Source organism: Anguilla rostrata, chromosome 18 (genome assembly GCF_018555375.3).
Source record: "Anguilla rostrata isolate EN2019 chromosome 18, ASM1855537v3, whole genome shotgun sequence".
NCBI lineage: Eukaryota > Metazoa > Chordata > Actinopteri > Anguilliformes > Anguillidae > Anguilla > Anguilla rostrata.
Window position 1 is genome coordinate 14,386,813 of NC_057950.1, and position 19,287 is coordinate 14,406,099.

The window sequence follows — 19,287 nt, forward strand, 5'->3', positions numbered from 1 at the left end:
TGCAGGTACCTGTCCTGCAAGGTGTGGGCACCTGTACTACAGGTATGCAGGTACCTGTCCTGCAAGGTGTGGGCACCTGTACTACAGGTATGCAGGTACCTGTCCTGCAAGGTGTGGGTACCTGTACTACAGGTATGCAGGTACCTGTCCTGCGAGGTGTGGGTACCTGTACTACAGGTATGCAGGTACCTGTCCTGCAAGGTGTGGGTACCTGTACTACAGGTATGCAGGTACCTGTCCTGCAAGGTGTGGGTACCTGTACTACAGGTATGCAGGTACCTGTCCTGCGAGGTGTGGGTACCTGTACTACAGGTATGCAGGTACCTGTCCTGCAAGGTGTGGGTACCTATGTTGCAGGTGTGCAGGTACCTGGGATCCAGAGAGGAGGAGGTAGAGGCCTCCAGCTCCTCCAGACTCTGCTGGAAGAGCTCCTTGTTCTCGTTGATGAAGTGGCGCTGCATCTCGCACATCTGGGCCATGATCTTCTCCCTGCGCAGCCGAGCCATCTCCGCCTTCCGCTTGCGCTCCGCCTTGTCCTTATCCCGCAGGGTCTGCAGGGGGCGCCATCGCGCAGTCACACACCACTGCACACTCGGTACACACAGCCAACGCGCACACGCACAACATCGAGCCGGCTCCCCCCAGATCTCACCTCCTCCTGACTCTGACCCCCGCTGTCTGACACGGGGCTGGTGGCCGTGCGCTTCCGCATTGTCTTAATGCCGCTCACGGTCTGCAGGGGGCGACAAAACGCAGCAATCAGAACATTCCACAATACACCGTAGTTACTTAAATGCAGCCTTACACAAAACAGTGGATTTAAAATGCAATATGCCATTTTCTAATTAGACAGCATATACAGACTTACAATTTGTTTTGCCATTGAAACTGTGTGAAACCCAGAATACATCTCCACTGATAAACTCCCCTGATGTCCACAAAGTAAGTCTGCACAAATTAAGCTTCTTTACAGTTCTACCTGGGGAAGGGAGGATACACATTTCAGTGCTACAGATTTCAACCTCTGCTGCCCTCTGGTGTCTACAATAGGTACTGAAGTTTTCTTTATCAGGGATTACCTAGTGTTTGGCCAATCATAATGAGAGAGCAAAACCTTTTGATTGGTCAAAACATGTCAGACTGACAGCCCAGTGTAGATTCACCTTTTATGAGGTTCTCAACACCTCATTCTCCCATCACTATGGTCTTCAGTGCGAGCACATGGTAGCTAAACATACAAGTCGTAAAAAAAACTCAGGGCATTCACAATGTGAAGACCTGCACCTCTGGCTGAGGCTGAGGATGATAATGATGGTGATGATGATGGTGAGGAGGTCTGGGCGTACCTTGAGGATCCAGCGGATCATGTCTTTATGCACCTCCAGGTGAGGGGCGTTCTGCAGGGTCTCCAGAAGGGCCAGGATGCTGGGAGGGTTACTGGGGGCTTCTCCTGGCCCTGAAAGGGACCAGATTAACAGAGGTATGTACACACACTCTCACACACTCACACACTCACACTCTCACCTTAATCTAAAAGGATGAGAATCAAATCTTAGGTGAGATCCCATACTTAAGCGTGGATGTGATGTGACAGATTATCAAGGATAGAGAGATGCTTGTATTCCCTATTAAAACACTTGCAGGACTGATTTGATAGATTAAATAAATGTCAGGCTGTTCCAGGGCCTGCGCTCATGCACACTGCGCTCCTGCAGGCTGAGCTGTGGGACTCACGGGAGATCCTGAGGGTGAAGTTGAAGGTGACGTCGTTGTCCTCACTGCTGCTCTCTATCTGCTGCTGCTCCTCCAGCAGGGCCATGCCTATCAGGTGCAGCACCTGAGCGCAGAGAGGCAGTTCAGTTACAACAAGCACACAAGTACACGTATACACACAGACATCCAATCATGCATATACACACACACACACTCCTTCTGTCTCTCACGCACACGCGCACACATACTCTCCCTCTCTCTCTCTCACACACACACAAACGCATAAACTTTCACATATACACACAGACATTCCAATTAGCGCACGCACACGCACACACACACACACAAATGCATACATATACACACACATACGCATACATACTGTATATAGACATTCCAGTTACAACACACACACAAACGCATATATTTACACATATATACACACAGACATACCAATTAACACTAGAGACTGACATGTACACACAGGCACAAACACACTACACTGGGCTGGGCAGATGCCTACTCCATGCATCACACAAAGTGCATGTTCAAGAATGACTGACAGGCGATGACATTGTGAGGGGGTGAGAGGGGGATGTCTTGCAATTGATATTATTGTTATAGTTTCTAATTATTATTTATTACACACAATTTTAGATTTAAATAAACAATATAAGAACACGAGGAACAGTGTTCTCCTTTCTCAAAGTCTGCCGATATACAATTCAATGCGCCAGTCCTTCGTCAACAACAGCCCGCACACACAAAAAACAAAAATGAGGTATAGACCCAGTAATAACTCCGGGAAAATTCAACATAAAAATATTTTGAATTTATTTGACAATTAACGAGCAAAGTCTGAGCAGAGTTGTGCATTCGTCTCCAGTGTTCTCTAAGATAGACTGTACAACTAAAACATTCAGAAGTGCATTCAGATTGGTAAGTAAAAAGTTAAATGTTGGCAGAGTATTTCAGACTTTTTTTTATGTTAGCTTTGAGTTCATTGTGAATTGCAAACATAAGTGAACAATTTGAAAGCAGCACATGTAGAAAATGAATATCAGATGTGGAAATGCGTTTGGCAGATTGCCTGAGATGAACGTTACCTCAGATGATGGTTGGCTTAGAGACTTCTGTTCATTCGCTGCTCAAAGATGCAGACTCCGGAAAAATTTCATTTGAGGTAAATCATTAGCTAATGAAAATAATTACGATTCTAAAACAAATTTAGGCCGGACAGAAGTAATGTGTCCTGTACTGTTAGTCAGTACATTATTACTGGGCATTTTTTGCCAAATGCAGAGCAACCAATTCCAGCTCCGGCAGACCACAGTGCAAAAAAAAGGCTGCTATTCTTTTTTTCAAATGCAGATAAAAGAGATGTAGGCTACGGAACAGAACTAAAGTAATTTAACGCTGAAGCTACACTGAAAACGAGTAGGTACAGATATAAACGCAGGCTAAAACCAGTTATCTTGTATCCAGTTTAGAAAACTTCCGGCTTTCATCACAATCTCTCAAACCATCGCCGATCACAGTCACGCATCGTTGACAGGCTGATGCATCGCCCATCGGTCCAATCTGAACATTACACCCACATAATCACAAAAACACACACATACACATACACACAAACACACACACACATACATACATACACACAAACACATCCTCAAAAATACGCACATGCTCAAGCATGCACACACACATACACACATCCTCATAAACACACGCACGCACGCACACACACACACACACCCTTCCCTCCCCCTCTCACTCACCCTCTGCAGCATGGACTCAGACCAGTGCCCCCCGATGGGCTCCACGGCCCACTGCAGCACAAGTCCCAGCATGCCCAGCAGCACGTCACACTGCAGCAGGTTCATCAGGCTGGCAAACAGCGGGCAGAACGGGGGCAGCACGGGCGGGGGCAGAGCTGCAACAGACACACTGAGTGACTACCCTACACAGACACAGTTATACCTGAGACACCTGCACACACACTAAGTAACTACTCTACACAAACACAGGTACACCTGATACACCTACATACACCCAGAGTAACTACTCCACACAGACACAGATACACCTGATACACCTACACACAGTGAGTAACTATTATACACTCAGACAGGTACACCTGATACACATACACACACACTGAGTAACTATCCAACACAGACACGGTTACACCTGATACAGTTGCACACACACACACTGAATACAGTGCCGTGAACATTATCATTTAATTTATTAAATGAAAAACATTCAAAAACCCATGTGAAAAAGTAACTGCCTGCTTAGTTACTCAATTAACCAATGAATCAAATGGAATTGATAATTAGATTCAGCTGACTGAACACAGTCAGGCTTTATGGCAGGTACATACACTAGAAAATAAACACCTTCTCAACACATCCATCCACTACACCCACACAACAAACCTCTATGGCCAGCACACCACGATAACATCCCAAAAACCCATCTTACAGCTCCACACGGTTAACCTCTTCTGGCCTTGCCATTGGACCTGGCTGAGCACGATCTCTGCAGGCATTCACACACATGCTTACTCTCCTGCTTCCCCCTTTGAGCCTGTCAGGTGCTAATGCGTACCTGAGTCCTCTCCATTCTGTCTCTTCATCTTCCTCTGGGCCTCCTCTGCCTGTGCGACACACACAAGCCCGGTTTATATCAATCAATAACTCCACCAATCAAACACAACAGACAAATGAAATTTCATTTGTATCACGTATGTATTTTGTTTATTTGTTAGGATCCCCATTAGCTGTGCCCAAAAGCACAGCTAGTCTTCCCAGGGTCCATATGAAATGTATTTTAACATGAGGCATCTAACATGAGTATAACAGATAAAAACATGTAAACACTAAGAAAGGCCACAATACTCACTTAAACGTTCCTCTACCCCTCCTTTTACAGTCATTATCAAACAATGATACTCTCTGAATGCCTCAAAGGGTTTGTGTAAAAAAGAGGAGGGGAGGCTCTGTAATTGACACCCTTGATTGGTTAAAAAGAAGCGGAGGGTGGGGATTCACACCTTTGATTGGTCGGCGCGGGAGTAGTGGTAGAAGTAGAGGTTGAACTGCTTGGCGCACTCGGGCCTCAGCTCGTACAGACCCCTGCCCGTCACCCCCGGCTTCCTGTGACACAGACACCGGAGGGTTACTGCCGTCGCCCGGGGCAACAAGAAGGAAAAGCAGACTCAGACACGCGGAGAGGGAGGGGAAACTTACTTGAAGGAGGCGACAGAGTCAATCACCCTCTCCATCCCCGTCTCCTTATTCTCCTGAAGAGAAAGCCAGACAGTCGTGTCCAAACAGGCACCAACAGGAATTAGATTTTTCATAACCGTTCATTCTGCTGTTCTGCAGCTCGCTACCAGGTGGCAGACAAGTCACACAGAAGGACACTATTCATTTTTAACATGTTAAACAGTCTTCTATAACATGAATATGTTTACATGGCAAACACTGCTAAAGTGTAATGGGAAACAGAGGCTCTCATTTGTAAAGTTTCAGTATATTAAAATATTAAAAAATAGTAAAATTTTGGTATTTTTATAAATCTTGACTAGGTTAAAAGGGTCTTTGATTCCCTGTGTCTCTATGGTGACACTAGAGACCACAGTGTAAGGCAGACAGGTGGGAGACGGGCAGGTCACTCACGTTCTCAGGCAGAGCTTTGACCAGCTCACTGTGAGCCATGGGCCTGATGCACAGCTGGTGAATAATCTCCCGCTTGATCTCCTCAGTCCCCTGCACCTGGCCAATCCCAGGGGAGAAGCGCTCTCCTGAAAAACACACACGCGTCATGCCATCTGTACGTAAGCACGCATACACACGCATCACGCCATCTGTGTGCACGCACGCACACACACACCTGCAATACTTCACCTGTACAGTGCACGCACGCACACACACGCAGTACTTCACCTGTACAGTGCACGCACACACACACACACGCAGTACTTCCCCAGTACAGTGTGCACGTATGCGTGCATGCGCGCGCACACACACACACACACAACATCTGTATGGCACAGAAAAACAAACTTACCCACAACCATCATGACCAGGTGCAGCATCTCCTCTATCAGTGTGTTATTCTGCTGGAGCAAATCCTGACGGAGGATAATTCAGTCAGACACACAAACAAGCTAAACTCTACTCCAAATTGACAGCCTTCAGTTTCCCATATTCCAAACTAATGGGGACACCTACACACACACAGAGCATGCACACAGCTGAGCAGCCAGCAGAGGGCGCTTTGGGGCAGCACCTTATTGGAGTTCTCTCTGTTGTATCTCTTCTTGCAGTCGATCGAGCTGAAGATGTGGTAGAGCTCGAATCGGCTGAGTACGATCATCAGGAAGTGGTTGGGGTCCATCATGGACGCTCCGGCCTGGAGGACACAGACAGTAGTTGGTTGAACTGGGTTTGCCTTCATGTGATTATTACACAACCCTGCTGGAACACCCCACTCACCTGCAGCATGATCAGGTCTTTATCGAACATCTCCACCCTGCACTTCACATTGTGGTAGTAGTAAATCTGTAACAAAGGGCACATGTCAGGTGATACCAGCCTTTAGAGGACAGTCAGAAATGGTCAGGACATCCTGCTATCCACCAGACATGGGCACGTACAATGTCTTTGCAGTACTAAAGAAACAAATACACAGTGCATGGCTATCACGGCTCACCTGATTGACCAATGAAAAGCCATTTCTCCTCCACATCCCAGCATGCACCTGGGCACAGAGGACCAGGCAGCGCAGAGGGTGCTCTATCAACATGGGGGGGCTCAGCTCACTCTGTGGAAAGGAGGAGAGGGTCTCACTGTGACATTCTGACAAACCGAAAGAAACACCACGATACACGGAGGTGGGGGAGACAGGGAGGGCAAGGGGCGGAGACAAGGAGGGCAAGGGGAGGAGCCATGGAGAGCAGGAGGAAGAGACAAATGGAAGGGGGAGGAGACAGAGGTGCAGAGGTGTTCTCACCAGGGGCAGCTGTTCGGGGAATCTGTAGGCAACCTCGGTTTTACTGAGGAGAACGTGCAAACCTGAGGAGACAAACAAAAGTCACTCTTTACAGTGCAGTGACCACACCCAAACACTCATCAGGTCAGAATCATAAAAACAGTGCCTGCCACAAACCGAAACAGCTCTACTCAATGTAAAAGGCAGGGGTCATGAACATGGACCCAGGAATATGTAGGCCCAGGTTACAGGCTGTGAGATCATTCATTCACCAGATCGACATCAGAACACGGGGCTCAGAGCGGAGCTGGGCTTGAGCCAGAAGCTTCCGGAATACGCGTCACCACAGTGAAGAGCAGTAACGAACAGCAGCTACCTGCGAGCAGGCGGGACACGGGCAGGTGGATGCTGACTTTCTCCTGGGACACGCAGTAGCGGATGGTGTCCACCGAGTGTCCGCACATGCTCAGTGTGATGGGCTGCTCTCCGTCGGTGAAGCCGCTGTGGCAGTGCGTCAGCGCGGTCAGGCACTTCTTGTAGGCCTCCACCAGCACCTTCTCCTGAGAACACGCAGAGCGAAAACAGTCAGGGGCTCAGACCCATAACTGACCCGTTACTGACCTGAGCACAGGAAAGTGGCTGGTTTTTAAGGGGGGTGCACTTGAATGGGGTGTTTTTTGTGTGTACGTATGTGTGTGCAAAGTGCGCAAGTCTGTTAGTGTGTATGTATGAGTGAATGTGCGTGTAAATGTGTTAGTGTGTATCTGGGTGAGTGAAGGTAGGCAAGTTAGCATGTATCTGTGTGAGTGAATGCGTATGTTAGCATGTGTTAGCATGTGTTAGCGTGCGTGTGGCTCACATCTGTTGCACACCACTCCTGCATCATGGAGATGATGTGCGTGAGCTTCATCTGCAGGGTGAAGGCCGCCTCCCACTCCGGCTCCATCTCGATGTGCTGTCCCACCTGCCGCACCACCGGGTCCATACCCTGGGAGACACAAGCAGAACCAGAACCGGAACCGCGTCAGCCTCTGTATAAGTACACTAACCTCCCCAATATATAAAAATACACTACCCTGCCTTAGGGTCAATCACAGTTCAATTAAATTCCATATCCCCTTAAAATCTGTCAATTTATTTTCTAAAACAAATCTCTAAAATTCCTTTTCAGTTCATCTCAATCCCAAACTCAGAACAATTCAGCAAATGCAAATTTCAATTCAGTGTTCCTCCCACCAACAATTCCTTCAATTCTTTCCTTAAATCAACTCAAATTGTAGTAGGAATTCACCAGATGAGGTGAATTCACACTAATCCTCGAACACAGCAGTCCTCTCCCTGTACTCCTCAGTGGCTCACCTGCATGCACTTCAGCAGCTCCAGGAAGGAGTCCAACCCTTCCAGAAACTTCTCCCTGAGTTTATCAGTCCATTCTGACGGCCGGCTGATGAGAACATACCTGTGCACACACACGGAGATTCAGTGTTTAAAGGCACAGACCTCACAGACAAACAGACACACACACACACACACACAAGCTTGCATGCACAGGTGCACACACAGTTTTCCATTTAAGCTTGTACAAATAGACACAGCTGCTCTGCTCAATTCTGGACTCACATTCAGAACTCTTCAAACCTACAGACACACATACTCACACGCAATACGTTTTAAACAAATATCATATTTGTGGGGAAACACTTAACTTCCTACAATGTACACCTAACAATACTATTTAAAGGTAGCGCCTCAGCTTGGTTCCTCAGGCACCAACTTGTCCACAAATGAGTAACTCTTTATTCGGCCATCCAATCATTGTCCATTATAGCTGCCTTAAAAAATCCACCCCTCTCCACCTTAGCCGATATGTGTCAGCATTCTGGCACAAAATGGCTGCCACGCAGGTGAGGGTTGAGGAAAGCGGTACACCCAAGCAGCCCTTTGAGACCCCTGAAAGGCGCAATGCTACACGAATGCCTCGCGTTCGCGCGTGAAACAGGCCGCTGGGAGAGGGACGGACCCCGCAGCCGAACAGCCCCCGCAGGCGCTCTTACTTGAGGTCCCCGATGAGGCTCTGCACGCGGCGGAACTTGAAGGCCTGCTGCGCGGTGTAGCGCTCAAACTGGAAGCGGCCCTGCAGGTCGCGGTGGCGCAGGTGGTCCACGAAGGTGCGGATGATGGTGGTCATCAGGTTCTCCTCCACGATCAGCATGCGAGCCTGGCGGGTGGGGCGAGGGGTCAAGGGTCAGAGCTCAGCCTCTCGTGGGGAGTTAAGAGTTCACCCTCCCACAGGGGTCAGAGTTCACTCTGTCACAGGGATCGGGGGTCACCCTCTCACTGCAATCAACGGCAGGGACTCTCAGAGGCAATCAAGTCTCATTAGAAAGCTCCAAACCCGGGTGCTGAAAAACATCTAAGGTTGAATCAAATCAGAGGAGCACACAGGAGCCATGCCAGCTATTCAGGTTAAACGGCTGAGGAAGCTGGTCACAAAAGAGAGAAACAGGTCAGTGTGTGGACTACAGCCGTTCCCTGGGTATCTCCACAGCGCGGGGTGAGGAGAATGGTATGTTATGTCATGCCTGGGACGTCAGCCAAGCACTCCAGCTCTTCGTTAGCTTCCGCCTTCTCAACGTTTCCTCACAGACAAACAGAGGATACCGTTAGCTACTGCGTCAGTTCACACCCAGAGACGCGTCGGTCTGGCGGGAAGGGCGGCGTCCTCCCCGGCTCCCGCTCGCAGGCTCACACGCGCGCGCGCGTACTCACCAGGGAAGGCACGGTGAACATTTGCACCGACAGGTCCGTGATGGAGTACTCCCTGTCGTGGTCGTCTTTCACATAGTCGCTCTGCAAGCGCTCATAATTCTAATGGGGGAAGCAGAGGAAGAGGACAGAGAGTGTGTATGCGTGTGTGGGGTGACTGAGTACTCACCACTGTGGGGACCGTGAAGATCTGGACAGACAGAGAGGTCACTGACACTACACGCTCGTGATCATCCTCCATAAAATCTGTCTGAAGGCGCCGGTAATTCTAAACAACAAGGACGACATTCGTCTCCAGGTCAAAGGCCGGCTGCCGCCCACCCAGCGTCCTTCTCTCAGCCAACCTCTGACCCTTGACCTCACCCGCTCCCCATCCCCCCTCGCCACCCCTCCCCAAAGCCTCAGGGGCTGCCGTGAGCGGCCACGCCCTCCGGAAAAGGAAAGCGAGCCGTACGGGCGATTTCAGGTCAGCTGATCAGATGGCGGTGAGTCTGGGGTTCTGCACAGCAGTCAGACTGCAGCACATCAGACAAACAGGGGGGCGTAAGCCAGGGATACGGGGGCACAGCAGGGACCAGGCCGCGCACTGCGCCCCCTCCAACCCCGCCCCGCACCTTTCATAGCAGAACAAGCGGCCATCGAGGCTTAGCATGCAGCCAAGTCACCGCACGCTGACGAATGTAATTCATTTTCCCCTTTAAAAAGGATAAATCTCACAATTTTACTGTCTCAATACTACGCTGCTACTCTCAACAGTTAAGCTCTAATCAATAAAGATTGGGCCTATTCAATGATTTTTTAGCATGCTAATGGTGTCTTTCACACAGTACTTCCGCACACACATGAAAAAGCAGGAGGGGACTCACTTTTGCAAACTGGATGGCGAAAAGCTTCTTGTACTTGGGGTCCATGAGGAGGCTGCTCATGAACAGCTGGTGGTAGACGTTCCGCGCGGCTGGGGAAACACAGCACACAGCGTGTCACTTCCTGTCCGACTGCGCTACAGAGGCCGCTTTCCTACCTTCCGCGTGTCGGAGGCCCGCACTCTCACCTTTCCACATCTTAGAGTCGCACAGCATGAGGGTGTCGACCAGCGAAGAGTACTCGCCTTCCGGGCCTTTCTGAAGGCCCACCTGACAGAGTATCCTCCTCAGTGCATCTGGTGGAGAGAGAGAGACACACATGCATGCACACACGCATACACACACGCAACTGGACTGTCAGTTGGGATATATGCAGGCGCATATTCACAGACTCACTCACATACACACTAAGTAAAAGATAATAGCTCTGTGCTATGTGTTTCTTAGAGTATTTGCAGAGTAATTCAGAGTTTTATTAATAGAACACAGAGATGAGAGCTGATTAGGAGGGGCAGGAAGTGGCAGGGTAAACAGGAAGTGAGCAGCAGAGGAGCTGACCTGAGTAGCTGATGATGTGGCCCAGCCAGACGAGAGCTTTGAGCGCGAAGCACTGGTGAGCCACCACTGAGGAGTGCATCACCTGCACACGCAGGGGCTTGGACTGCCGACTGGTGTTCCTCTGCGCTCACACACATGCGCGCATACACAAACACATACACACACAAGAACAACCGCACAAACACACACATACACGCACAAGCACAACCACATACACACACACATGCGCAAGCACAACCACACATACACACACACGCACACACAAGCACAACCACATACACACACACACATGCGCAAGCACAACCACATACACACACACAAACACATACACACGTGCAAGCACAACCACATACACACACACGTGTAAGCACAACCACATACACACATAAACACATACATGGGCAAGCACAACCACAAACGCACACGCACAAGCACAAAAGCATGCACAGACAGACAGACAGACAGACAGACAGACAGACAGACAGACAGACACACACACAGACACACACACACACACACACTGTTAGCAAACTGATCATAAAGGGCCATCAAGGTGGCAGAATACACATTCGTCTTTCGCCCATCCCTTGAATAGCTAAATTCAAATTATTCAATGAAGTAAGTACAGCTCTGACTTGACGGTGGTGAAGTAGAAAATGTGTAGAATAATTGTTACTCTGTATAAAAGCATAATAAACCTGTGAAAGTGGATGGATAAGTTCAATAAAGCTAAAATTACCATTTTCTTGAACTTTTCAATCTTGAGTGGATGCCTGGAAAAACTAAATCTACAACTATAACCGTGATCGCTCATTCAATAGTGTTATAGGATTATAGGGTATCTGACATCAAAATTAGCCCATTTGTTTTTAAAGCACACTCACCACAATAACTGACTTGGCTTGCTCACAGAACTGAAAGTCCCCGTAACGCACCGATTTCCGCCCCTGGAAGAACACACACACGCGCGCGCGCATACACACACACACACACACACAAGCACACACACAAGCATATTAGCAAAAGCAATGATAATTCTGCATACCTTCACAACTCTGTGCTTTGATGGAGGATTATGTGTGTTCATGCAATGTTCACACACTTGACACGGACATTGAGAAGTAGCTATGAGGCAGGTATATTTGTCATGGTTCTAAAAGAAATCTAGCGTGGAAGTAAATTTAAAGTGTGGAGCAGCTCTGTGACAAGCTTTACAGCTGTACAGCTGTAAAATCTGACATTCATGGATGCACGTTCACTATACCCAGAAGCCAGGGACTGAGACTTAACGATTAAGTACAGTACACACCATGGTATGACTACAGCAGCAGAATTCACTGCATTTCAACTATATAGATGCTTGAGCCTGGATATGCAACGATATGGCCGCCTGTGTATACGCACACACACACGCGCGCGCACACAGTGACTCACATCTCTGTCCACTGTGGTGGCGAAGCTGACAGCCTCTTTCTGGGTGCAGCTGACGGCTTTCTGCAGGGTGTAGATGACCTGTTCATAGGTGTGCACCTCGTCGTTAAACAGCATGCAGTAGTACGTGTCCCCTCGCTCCCTGAAAGCAAGACAATCAACAGAATCAGTCAACATCACAGGAGGGTACCACACTCCTGGGCTTCTTACCAAACATAAGCAATGCTGAAAAAAAAAGGCTTTTCAGGCACTTTATTGGACCCTTAGTATAACTAGCCTGCCAATACCCGCCTGGGAAATAACTTAGCGTACATGCTAGCGTACATGCTAATGCACGCTAATGCAAAGGACAGCCGTCATAGCCCAGAACTCTAGGGTACGCGCAACCTTTCTCTGGATTACGGACCACGCAGATGAAGTCGGCAGCGTGTACGTACGGCGGCTCCAGGCCTGGCGGCAGCTCGTCCTCCTTCTCCCAGGTGAGCATGTCGACGGCGTACTTCAGCACGATGGAGAACACGTTGTAGGTGCGCGCGATCATGTCAGCGGACAGGTGAGCCAGAGGGTCCTGCAACACAAACACCCGGGTGAGTCTCCGGGAGCTACATCGTCCAGTCGCCTAGGTGATTGGCCCTAACCCAATCGCAACGTTTCCAGTCAATCAGCCAATCACTGCATTGGCTCAAGGTACATTACACTAAGCCCCGTTATAATACAAAGGCCCCTTTTGCTCTCACCCTGCCTGAAATTTGCTGTAACATCATAAATTGTGCAGAACGTTCTGAATGCCAGTGCAGTATAAATGACAACTCCTCCAATTCAATTAGGAAAGGTCTGACGTGGCTGTTAATAAATGTAATGCATACTTCTGCATTATGCTATTGCTATTCTGTGCTGTTTAGCTTCAGGCTTTATTGCGTTACTTAAAGTGTTGCTGTACTTTGTCCCTGCGGGTTTTCTCCTGCAACCCTATAAAGGACATGAACTTCCTGTATCCTGACGTGACTCTCTGTAAGGCTGTCCTTCTATAACCTGCATCCTGCAAGTCCTGTTTGCCAAGTGAATAATAATGCCATCCCTAAAAATACCGCTACTAATAATGACGCAGTCCCTAAAAACGTCAGCCAATCAGACTGTGTCAACCAACCTCCAATCGGGCAGAGGGGTATTTGGGGTCTTTTGCCACTATGGTTGTCATTACTAAGACATAGGAAAATGTTAGTTACAACTGAAACAGTCCTAAGCCTTCCCCTGAGCTATATTTCATCCTATTATCCAGTACTACGGCTTTTATTTACTCTGTCCTAACGCAGTTGGACTGCGTATCATAAGTTGCTCTGGATAAGGGTGTACCATAGGCGATGGAAAGCAGATGTAATTGGTTCACTAGCTGTGTCTGGTGTGACGGTGTGAGGGTAAGACCCAGGTACGGGGTTCTGCTGAGCTGAGAGCGGCCCCTGGCTCACCTCCTGCGAGGCGTCGCTGATGTTGGGCTCGTGTTTCTGACAGTAAGGGCCCTTCTTCCAGGCCTCTGTATCTCCACAGTCACAGAAGCCCCCTCCCCCAGAGGTCGTCATCTGCACAACAGACAAAGGATACTGGAATATTCCCCCCGCAGTCTCGAGTGCACATGTATACACACACACACACGCACACACACAGACACACACGCGCACGCATGAACGCACACACGCGCACACACACACGCACAACGCATGCACACGTACACACACGCACACACACGCGCACGCATGAACGCACACAAGCACACACACACGCACAACGCATGCACACCTACACACACACGTCCACGCACACACACAGACACACACACGCACACACACGCACGCATGAATGCACACACGCGCACACACACACGCACAACGCATGCACACATACACACACACACACGCGCACACACACAGACACACACGCGCACGCATGAACGTACACAAGCACACACACACGCACACACACACGCACAACGCATGCACACCTACACACACACGTCCACGCACACAAACACGCACAACGCACGCACACGTACACACACACAGAAAATGACATCCCCAACACAGACAACGAGAAACAAAATAGTTTACTCTAAATACAGAACACACAGGAAAGTAGATTCACAGGATGTATTAAAACGATTTACCAGACACAGAAAAGAAACAAAGGCAAATTTCAGAAAAGGGCAGAAAATGTGGCCACATAAACATCAAAAATAAATGTATAGAGTAGCGTGTGCTAACTGAAACACATCATGTACGTTTCTGGACCTTTTCAGACGCTGCTTAAATCATAATTATATCTAGCACAGCCATTTGTTCTGAGCATCTGTTCTGAATAAAGGGATGCTGTTTTGTTCAAAGCAGAGAACTGAAGCAGTGACAGTATGAAAGAAACGGCAGGTGCGTCTGTAAGGTCCCACAGTATAACTGCGATCCTGAGAATGAAGGACTGGCCCTCCTGGACGCAGCGCAGGATTGGCTGATTAGCCTGATCCAGCAGGGATTCTACAGAGCAGCTGAGCTCCCGTACACTACAGATCAGCAGCACTCAGACACAAGTGGGCCTGGACGCCTGCGTGTTCCCAGCACTCAGACTGCAGAGCGGGGGCGGGGGCAGGCCTGCGGCTGGAGAAAGCGCTTGTTCCTGGCTCCTCATACTTTGAGTGGTCGGACTGAGCACGCTCAGTACTGAGAGACAAGCTAAGGCCGCACTCGCCATTCTCTACAAACGGGATGTGTGTGTGTGTGTGTGTGTGCGTGCATGTGTACAGGTGTGTACAAGTGTGTGTGCGTGCATGCGTGTGTGCACGTGCGTGCGTGTGTGTACATGTGTGTACGAGTGTATGCACGTGCGTGTGTGTACATGTGTGTACGAGTGTGTGTGTGCGTGCGTGTGTGTACGAGTGTGTGTGTGCGTGCGTGTACGAGTGTATGTACGTGCGTGTGTGTACATGTGTGTACGAGTGTGTGTGCGTGCATGCGTGTATGCACGTGCGTGTGTGTACGTGTGTACGAGTGTGTGTGTGCGTGCATGTCGGGGTTCCTACCCTGTAGCGGTGCTCTTTATGTACACTTCCCAAGAAACACTGCATACAGAGCACACAGGTTGGATCAGCTGCACATTCCCTGGAGGTGAAAGAGAAAGAATAACAGACTGAAAAATGGAGGGAGGGTGAGCACACAATGTACAGTCAGTAGAATACAGTGAGAGAAGCATGGAGAAATGTTCACTGCAGAGCGGTCAACCACAATGGGAACAGCCACCCCCGTTGTCATGGCAGCACTGCAGCGTGGTTCTAAGCTCTGCATCACCATGGCATTGACCTCTGAAGGCCAAGGGACAGATCTGCTCCTCCTGACCCCGTTCACCTAATCCCCAGACACCAACTGTGCGGCTGAGTCTCACTAGGTCAGCGCAGTAGAGCTTGTCTTGTGTTCTGGCTAAAGAAGATTACCAAGTCATCTGCAGCTTTGACCTAGAAGACTGAACGTTAGATCTAGGCAGTCAAATACCATGTATGCAAATGCTTTCATGCGCATTTTCATAGAAAGAAATGAAGCGCCAACAGGCTTGTCTCAACATGCGTCATACCGTCCTATGCATCACATCATCACAAACACTGAACCATGAGGAACATGGCAACACAGGCCAGGACTGAACAGTAAATGCAAATCTCACTTTCTTGCTTCATGTACGCAGCAGTGACTGCTGACTCAATGCCTATATCCATGCGACACCCATAGGTATGACATTGTATGTTTGTGGGGGGCACGTGCATGGGTGTGTGTACGGGAGTACAAAGGGTGGGTGTGGGCATGTGGGGACAGTGTGCGTGGCCCGTGTGTGCGTGAGCGCACGTGTGTGTGGGAACAGTGTGTGCACAGGGGCAGGTGGGGGCATGTGGGGACAATGTGTGCAGCCTGTGTGTGTGTGTGTGTGTGTACGTGAGTGCGTGCACAGAAGAAGCTCCTCATACCTGCAGGAGTAGGTGGGCTCTCCCACCTTGAAGACATGGCCGCACAGCTGGGAGGGCTGGTTGCTCTGCTCCAACTTGGCCAGGCCGGTGGACGGATCCTCCCCACACAGGTACCACTCCAGCGGGGCCTGCAGGAGCAGCTGGGCCAGGAGCTCCTCGCTCTGAGGGTTCAGGTTGGGCCCCAGGCAGTAGATTTTGGGCACATAACAGGCCAGATGCTGGTAGACCTCCTTAGGGAGGTCGGTCACTTGGAGCCATTTCTATAAGCAGAGGAGACATGACAGCAGTTACCTTTCTGTTGTCCAGGTTACAAAGTTCACCCGCAATAATTATTTATGACATCTTCAAGCATTCATTTTTGGTTCACTAGCCCTAATTACACAACAACTAACAAAATACCCTGAAACCCGCCTGCTACTTGTATTGCTTTAAGTAGCAGACAGGTCTGAAGGTACTTAGATGACTGTGCACAAGCCCTGCTCCTTGCGTAAACCGTTACGTACACAGTTTTGTAAGCGGCTCTAGATAAAAGCATCTGCTAAGTTCCTCAATGTAATGTAAATGATAGCCAAACTCTTGCATTGCATCTGCGTATGCTTAATGGACCAAATGGGCTTGGTTAGTGAGCCCCTTGATGGATTCCTACCTTGGCAGGGTAAATAAAATGACATCAGCCCGCAATATGACAAATCCCAGCCAAGGGAGGGGAGGGGAGTCGTGGAGAAAGGATAATATTACACAGTGGCAGCAGTGCAAAAAACACCATGAGTAAAAACAGAATGAGACTGAATTTTCATTTGAATTTCCGTTCCCTTTACCACTAAAGGCATGTTACCGCCACCTTAACCACTAGTGTGAACTGCTTATGAACTAAGTAAACTAGAAAAGCAATGGATGCATGACTGCAAACAAAAACTTTCAGCATCTCTATCAATGCAGAATTAAAGCCGCAAGTCAAACAGTGCTTTCACATTATTATAGTCTCCTGATATTAAAAGAATAATTCCCTTTGTATATGCAACCTTGAACGTTTGTGATGTAATGATTTTCTGACTGTGCCTAAAAGAGACCACAGGCTGAAGTCATAATTTCTGGCTTCTGCTTTCGTGTTATTCTAAAGCCAGCAGGCACGGTGCACACCCTGCCTAACATTCCACACACTAGCAGTGACATTCCAGACGCCCTGCATGCTCACAGGACCCGGTGTTCCAGGCACTATGCAAATGCTCACCGATATCTGCATACCTGCCAGTCGTAATCAGGATTCCTGAGGAATACCTGAAATATCAGTACACCTGATGGAATCTTCTTCAGAAATATAAAAAACCAAATAACCAAAAAACAAAAAAAGGCAGCAATAAGGAAATCCTGGGGCTGATATTGCTAATAACATATATATTGATAACAAAGTATTATAAGTAAGATATTTGTCTGCTAGCATCACTGTGGCACTGACACAAATCAATCAGGCTAACCTAGCAGCAGAAAGACTTGCCAAGTACACCTTTTTGGATTGTGCCTTAACAGTAGGCCAGAAGCGTCCAAGATTGAGGGTTCAATCATTTCTTCCATACACTGCACTTCTGAATTTCCAAAGTAAGAAAGGAGCAGTTGACACAGACAGCCGTACCAGGACCGATAATCACCTGTACAATTTGGACTTCAACTATTTCAGTTTATTACCTCAATTGTAACCTGCTCAAACCATTTTATTTACTACGACAGATCCCTTATTACATTTCTGTTACATCCATTCTACCACTACTTTACACCAGGCTGGGCAGTGGAGGATGGGCACCCCCTCTATAGCTGGGTTCCTCCCAGATTTCTTCCCATCAGGTAGTTTTTTCTCACCACCGTTTGAGGGTTTTTCTCCTGACTGGGAGTTTTTTTGTTTTTTTTTAACCTCATGGGCTTACTATTTGGGGGCTCAGGCATGGTTTTTGCTCTTTTACTGCTACTCTGTAAAGCATCTTTGTGACAGTTTTCTGTAAAAAGCTTTACAAAAATAAAATTGAGGGGATTGATTTGATTGGACTTGTCATTATTGCATGTGTAAATGTGAAGCAGTCCGGTGGAAGTTAATGACAAGCTCCCGCCTATGCACACGCTCAGCCAACCTCAGCATGCAGCATGCACGCCTGGTTTCAGGAGGTGTCCAGTTTCTGCAGTATTTAAGGCTGCCCAAACAGGGATGGGGGGGATCCAACCACACCCCCCTAAACATGAGGCCAGCCCAGCGCCCCCCACCTCCCCCAACCCCCCCCTCCCCACCCTGGCCCGCTTCCTCACCCTGCTACCTTATACTGGCACAGGTGTAACACACAACAGCAAACAAAGGGCCAAACACAGCGGGACAATAGCTCACCATGTGGCATATGCAGCTGTATTAGCATGAGTCCCACCATTAAAACAATTCCAGTCCACTGATTCGTCTTCACCCACAGCCCCCGGGAAACGCTAGCTATCGGTTTCCTTAAAGGAGTACCATGGTGATTTTCACACTTTCTCGGTTTTATGTGCTATTTGCACAAGAGGCATTGAAGAAACACAGTAAGCAAAGTATTAAATATGTCCGTTCTGTATTTTTGGAGAAATATGCGTTTTAAATTCATCGTCCTATTTTCAACCGGTTGAGAAAGTTGTCATTTTTCTACGTCACGAATACAGTAACCACTCCCATTTCCACGCCCCGTAAAGAAATCTGACAGGACACACCGTCCTGCTGTTCAGACAATGCAAATATTTGACTAACGTTAGGTTCACTTAAATTAGAGTGCCTTTAGATTATTTCTGGTTATATTCATTTAGCTAGCTAGCTAACGGTAGCTAGCTAGGAGGTTTGCTTTCATAAGGCAATGTTATCGATAACGTTAGCTTGCTAGTTTGCTTTTATGAGGACGTTATAGTTGTGCTTTTATCTTAACTTGGCTAGCTAGATAGCAGAAATTATAATTGGAT

At 48.4% G+C, this 19,287-nt stretch overlaps 1 protein-coding gene across 5 annotated transcripts in view; it reads right to left on the reverse strand.

Moving 5' to 3' along the window:
• ubr2 (ubiquitin protein ligase E3 component n-recognin 2) overlaps nucleotides 1–19,287 on the reverse strand; it is a 34,182-nt gene that overhangs the window by 12,263 nt on the left and 2,632 nt on the right. For 3 of the 5 annotated variants that reach the window (XM_064317792.1, XM_064317791.1, XM_064317788.1), the window contains exons 2-29: nucleotides 16,327–16,586; nucleotides 15,397–15,475; nucleotides 13,802–13,912; nucleotides 12,773–12,903; nucleotides 12,339–12,477; nucleotides 11,789–11,851; nucleotides 10,905–11,025; nucleotides 10,535–10,642; nucleotides 10,350–10,438; nucleotides 9,653–9,751; nucleotides 8,772–8,935; nucleotides 8,077–8,176; nucleotides 7,577–7,705; nucleotides 7,094–7,277; nucleotides 6,739–6,800; nucleotides 6,439–6,549; nucleotides 6,222–6,287; nucleotides 6,016–6,138; nucleotides 5,794–5,857; nucleotides 5,403–5,527; nucleotides 4,971–5,023; nucleotides 4,775–4,877; nucleotides 4,330–4,378; nucleotides 3,495–3,649; nucleotides 1,735–1,837; nucleotides 1,347–1,456; nucleotides 653–733; nucleotides 370–551 (exon numbers count right to left, since the gene is read on the reverse strand). In XM_064317792.1, coding sequence (XP_064173862.1) covers nucleotides 370–551; nucleotides 653–733; nucleotides 1,347–1,456; nucleotides 1,735–1,837; nucleotides 3,495–3,649; nucleotides 4,330–4,378; nucleotides 4,775–4,877; nucleotides 4,971–5,023; nucleotides 5,403–5,527; nucleotides 5,794–5,857; nucleotides 6,016–6,138; nucleotides 6,222–6,287; nucleotides 6,439–6,549; nucleotides 6,739–6,800; nucleotides 7,094–7,277; nucleotides 7,577–7,705; nucleotides 8,077–8,176; nucleotides 8,772–8,935; nucleotides 9,653–9,751; nucleotides 10,350–10,438; nucleotides 10,535–10,642; nucleotides 10,905–11,025; nucleotides 11,789–11,851; nucleotides 12,339–12,477; nucleotides 12,773–12,903; nucleotides 13,802–13,912; nucleotides 15,397–15,475; nucleotides 16,327–16,586 — 3,164 coding nt within the window. Of the gene's footprint in view, nucleotides 1–369; nucleotides 552–652; nucleotides 734–1,346; nucleotides 1,457–1,734; nucleotides 1,838–3,494; nucleotides 3,650–4,329; nucleotides 4,379–4,774; nucleotides 4,878–4,970; nucleotides 5,024–5,402; nucleotides 5,528–5,793; nucleotides 5,858–6,015; nucleotides 6,139–6,221; nucleotides 6,288–6,438; nucleotides 6,550–6,738; nucleotides 6,801–7,093; nucleotides 7,278–7,576; nucleotides 7,706–8,076; nucleotides 8,177–8,771; nucleotides 8,936–9,486; nucleotides 9,586–9,652; nucleotides 9,752–10,349; nucleotides 10,439–10,534; nucleotides 10,643–10,904; nucleotides 11,026–11,788; nucleotides 11,852–12,338; nucleotides 12,478–12,772; nucleotides 12,904–13,801; nucleotides 13,913–15,396; nucleotides 15,476–16,326; nucleotides 16,587–19,287 lie in introns of all 5 variants that reach the window. The other 2 variants (XM_064317793.1, XM_064317789.1) reach the window with 1 other exon arrangement.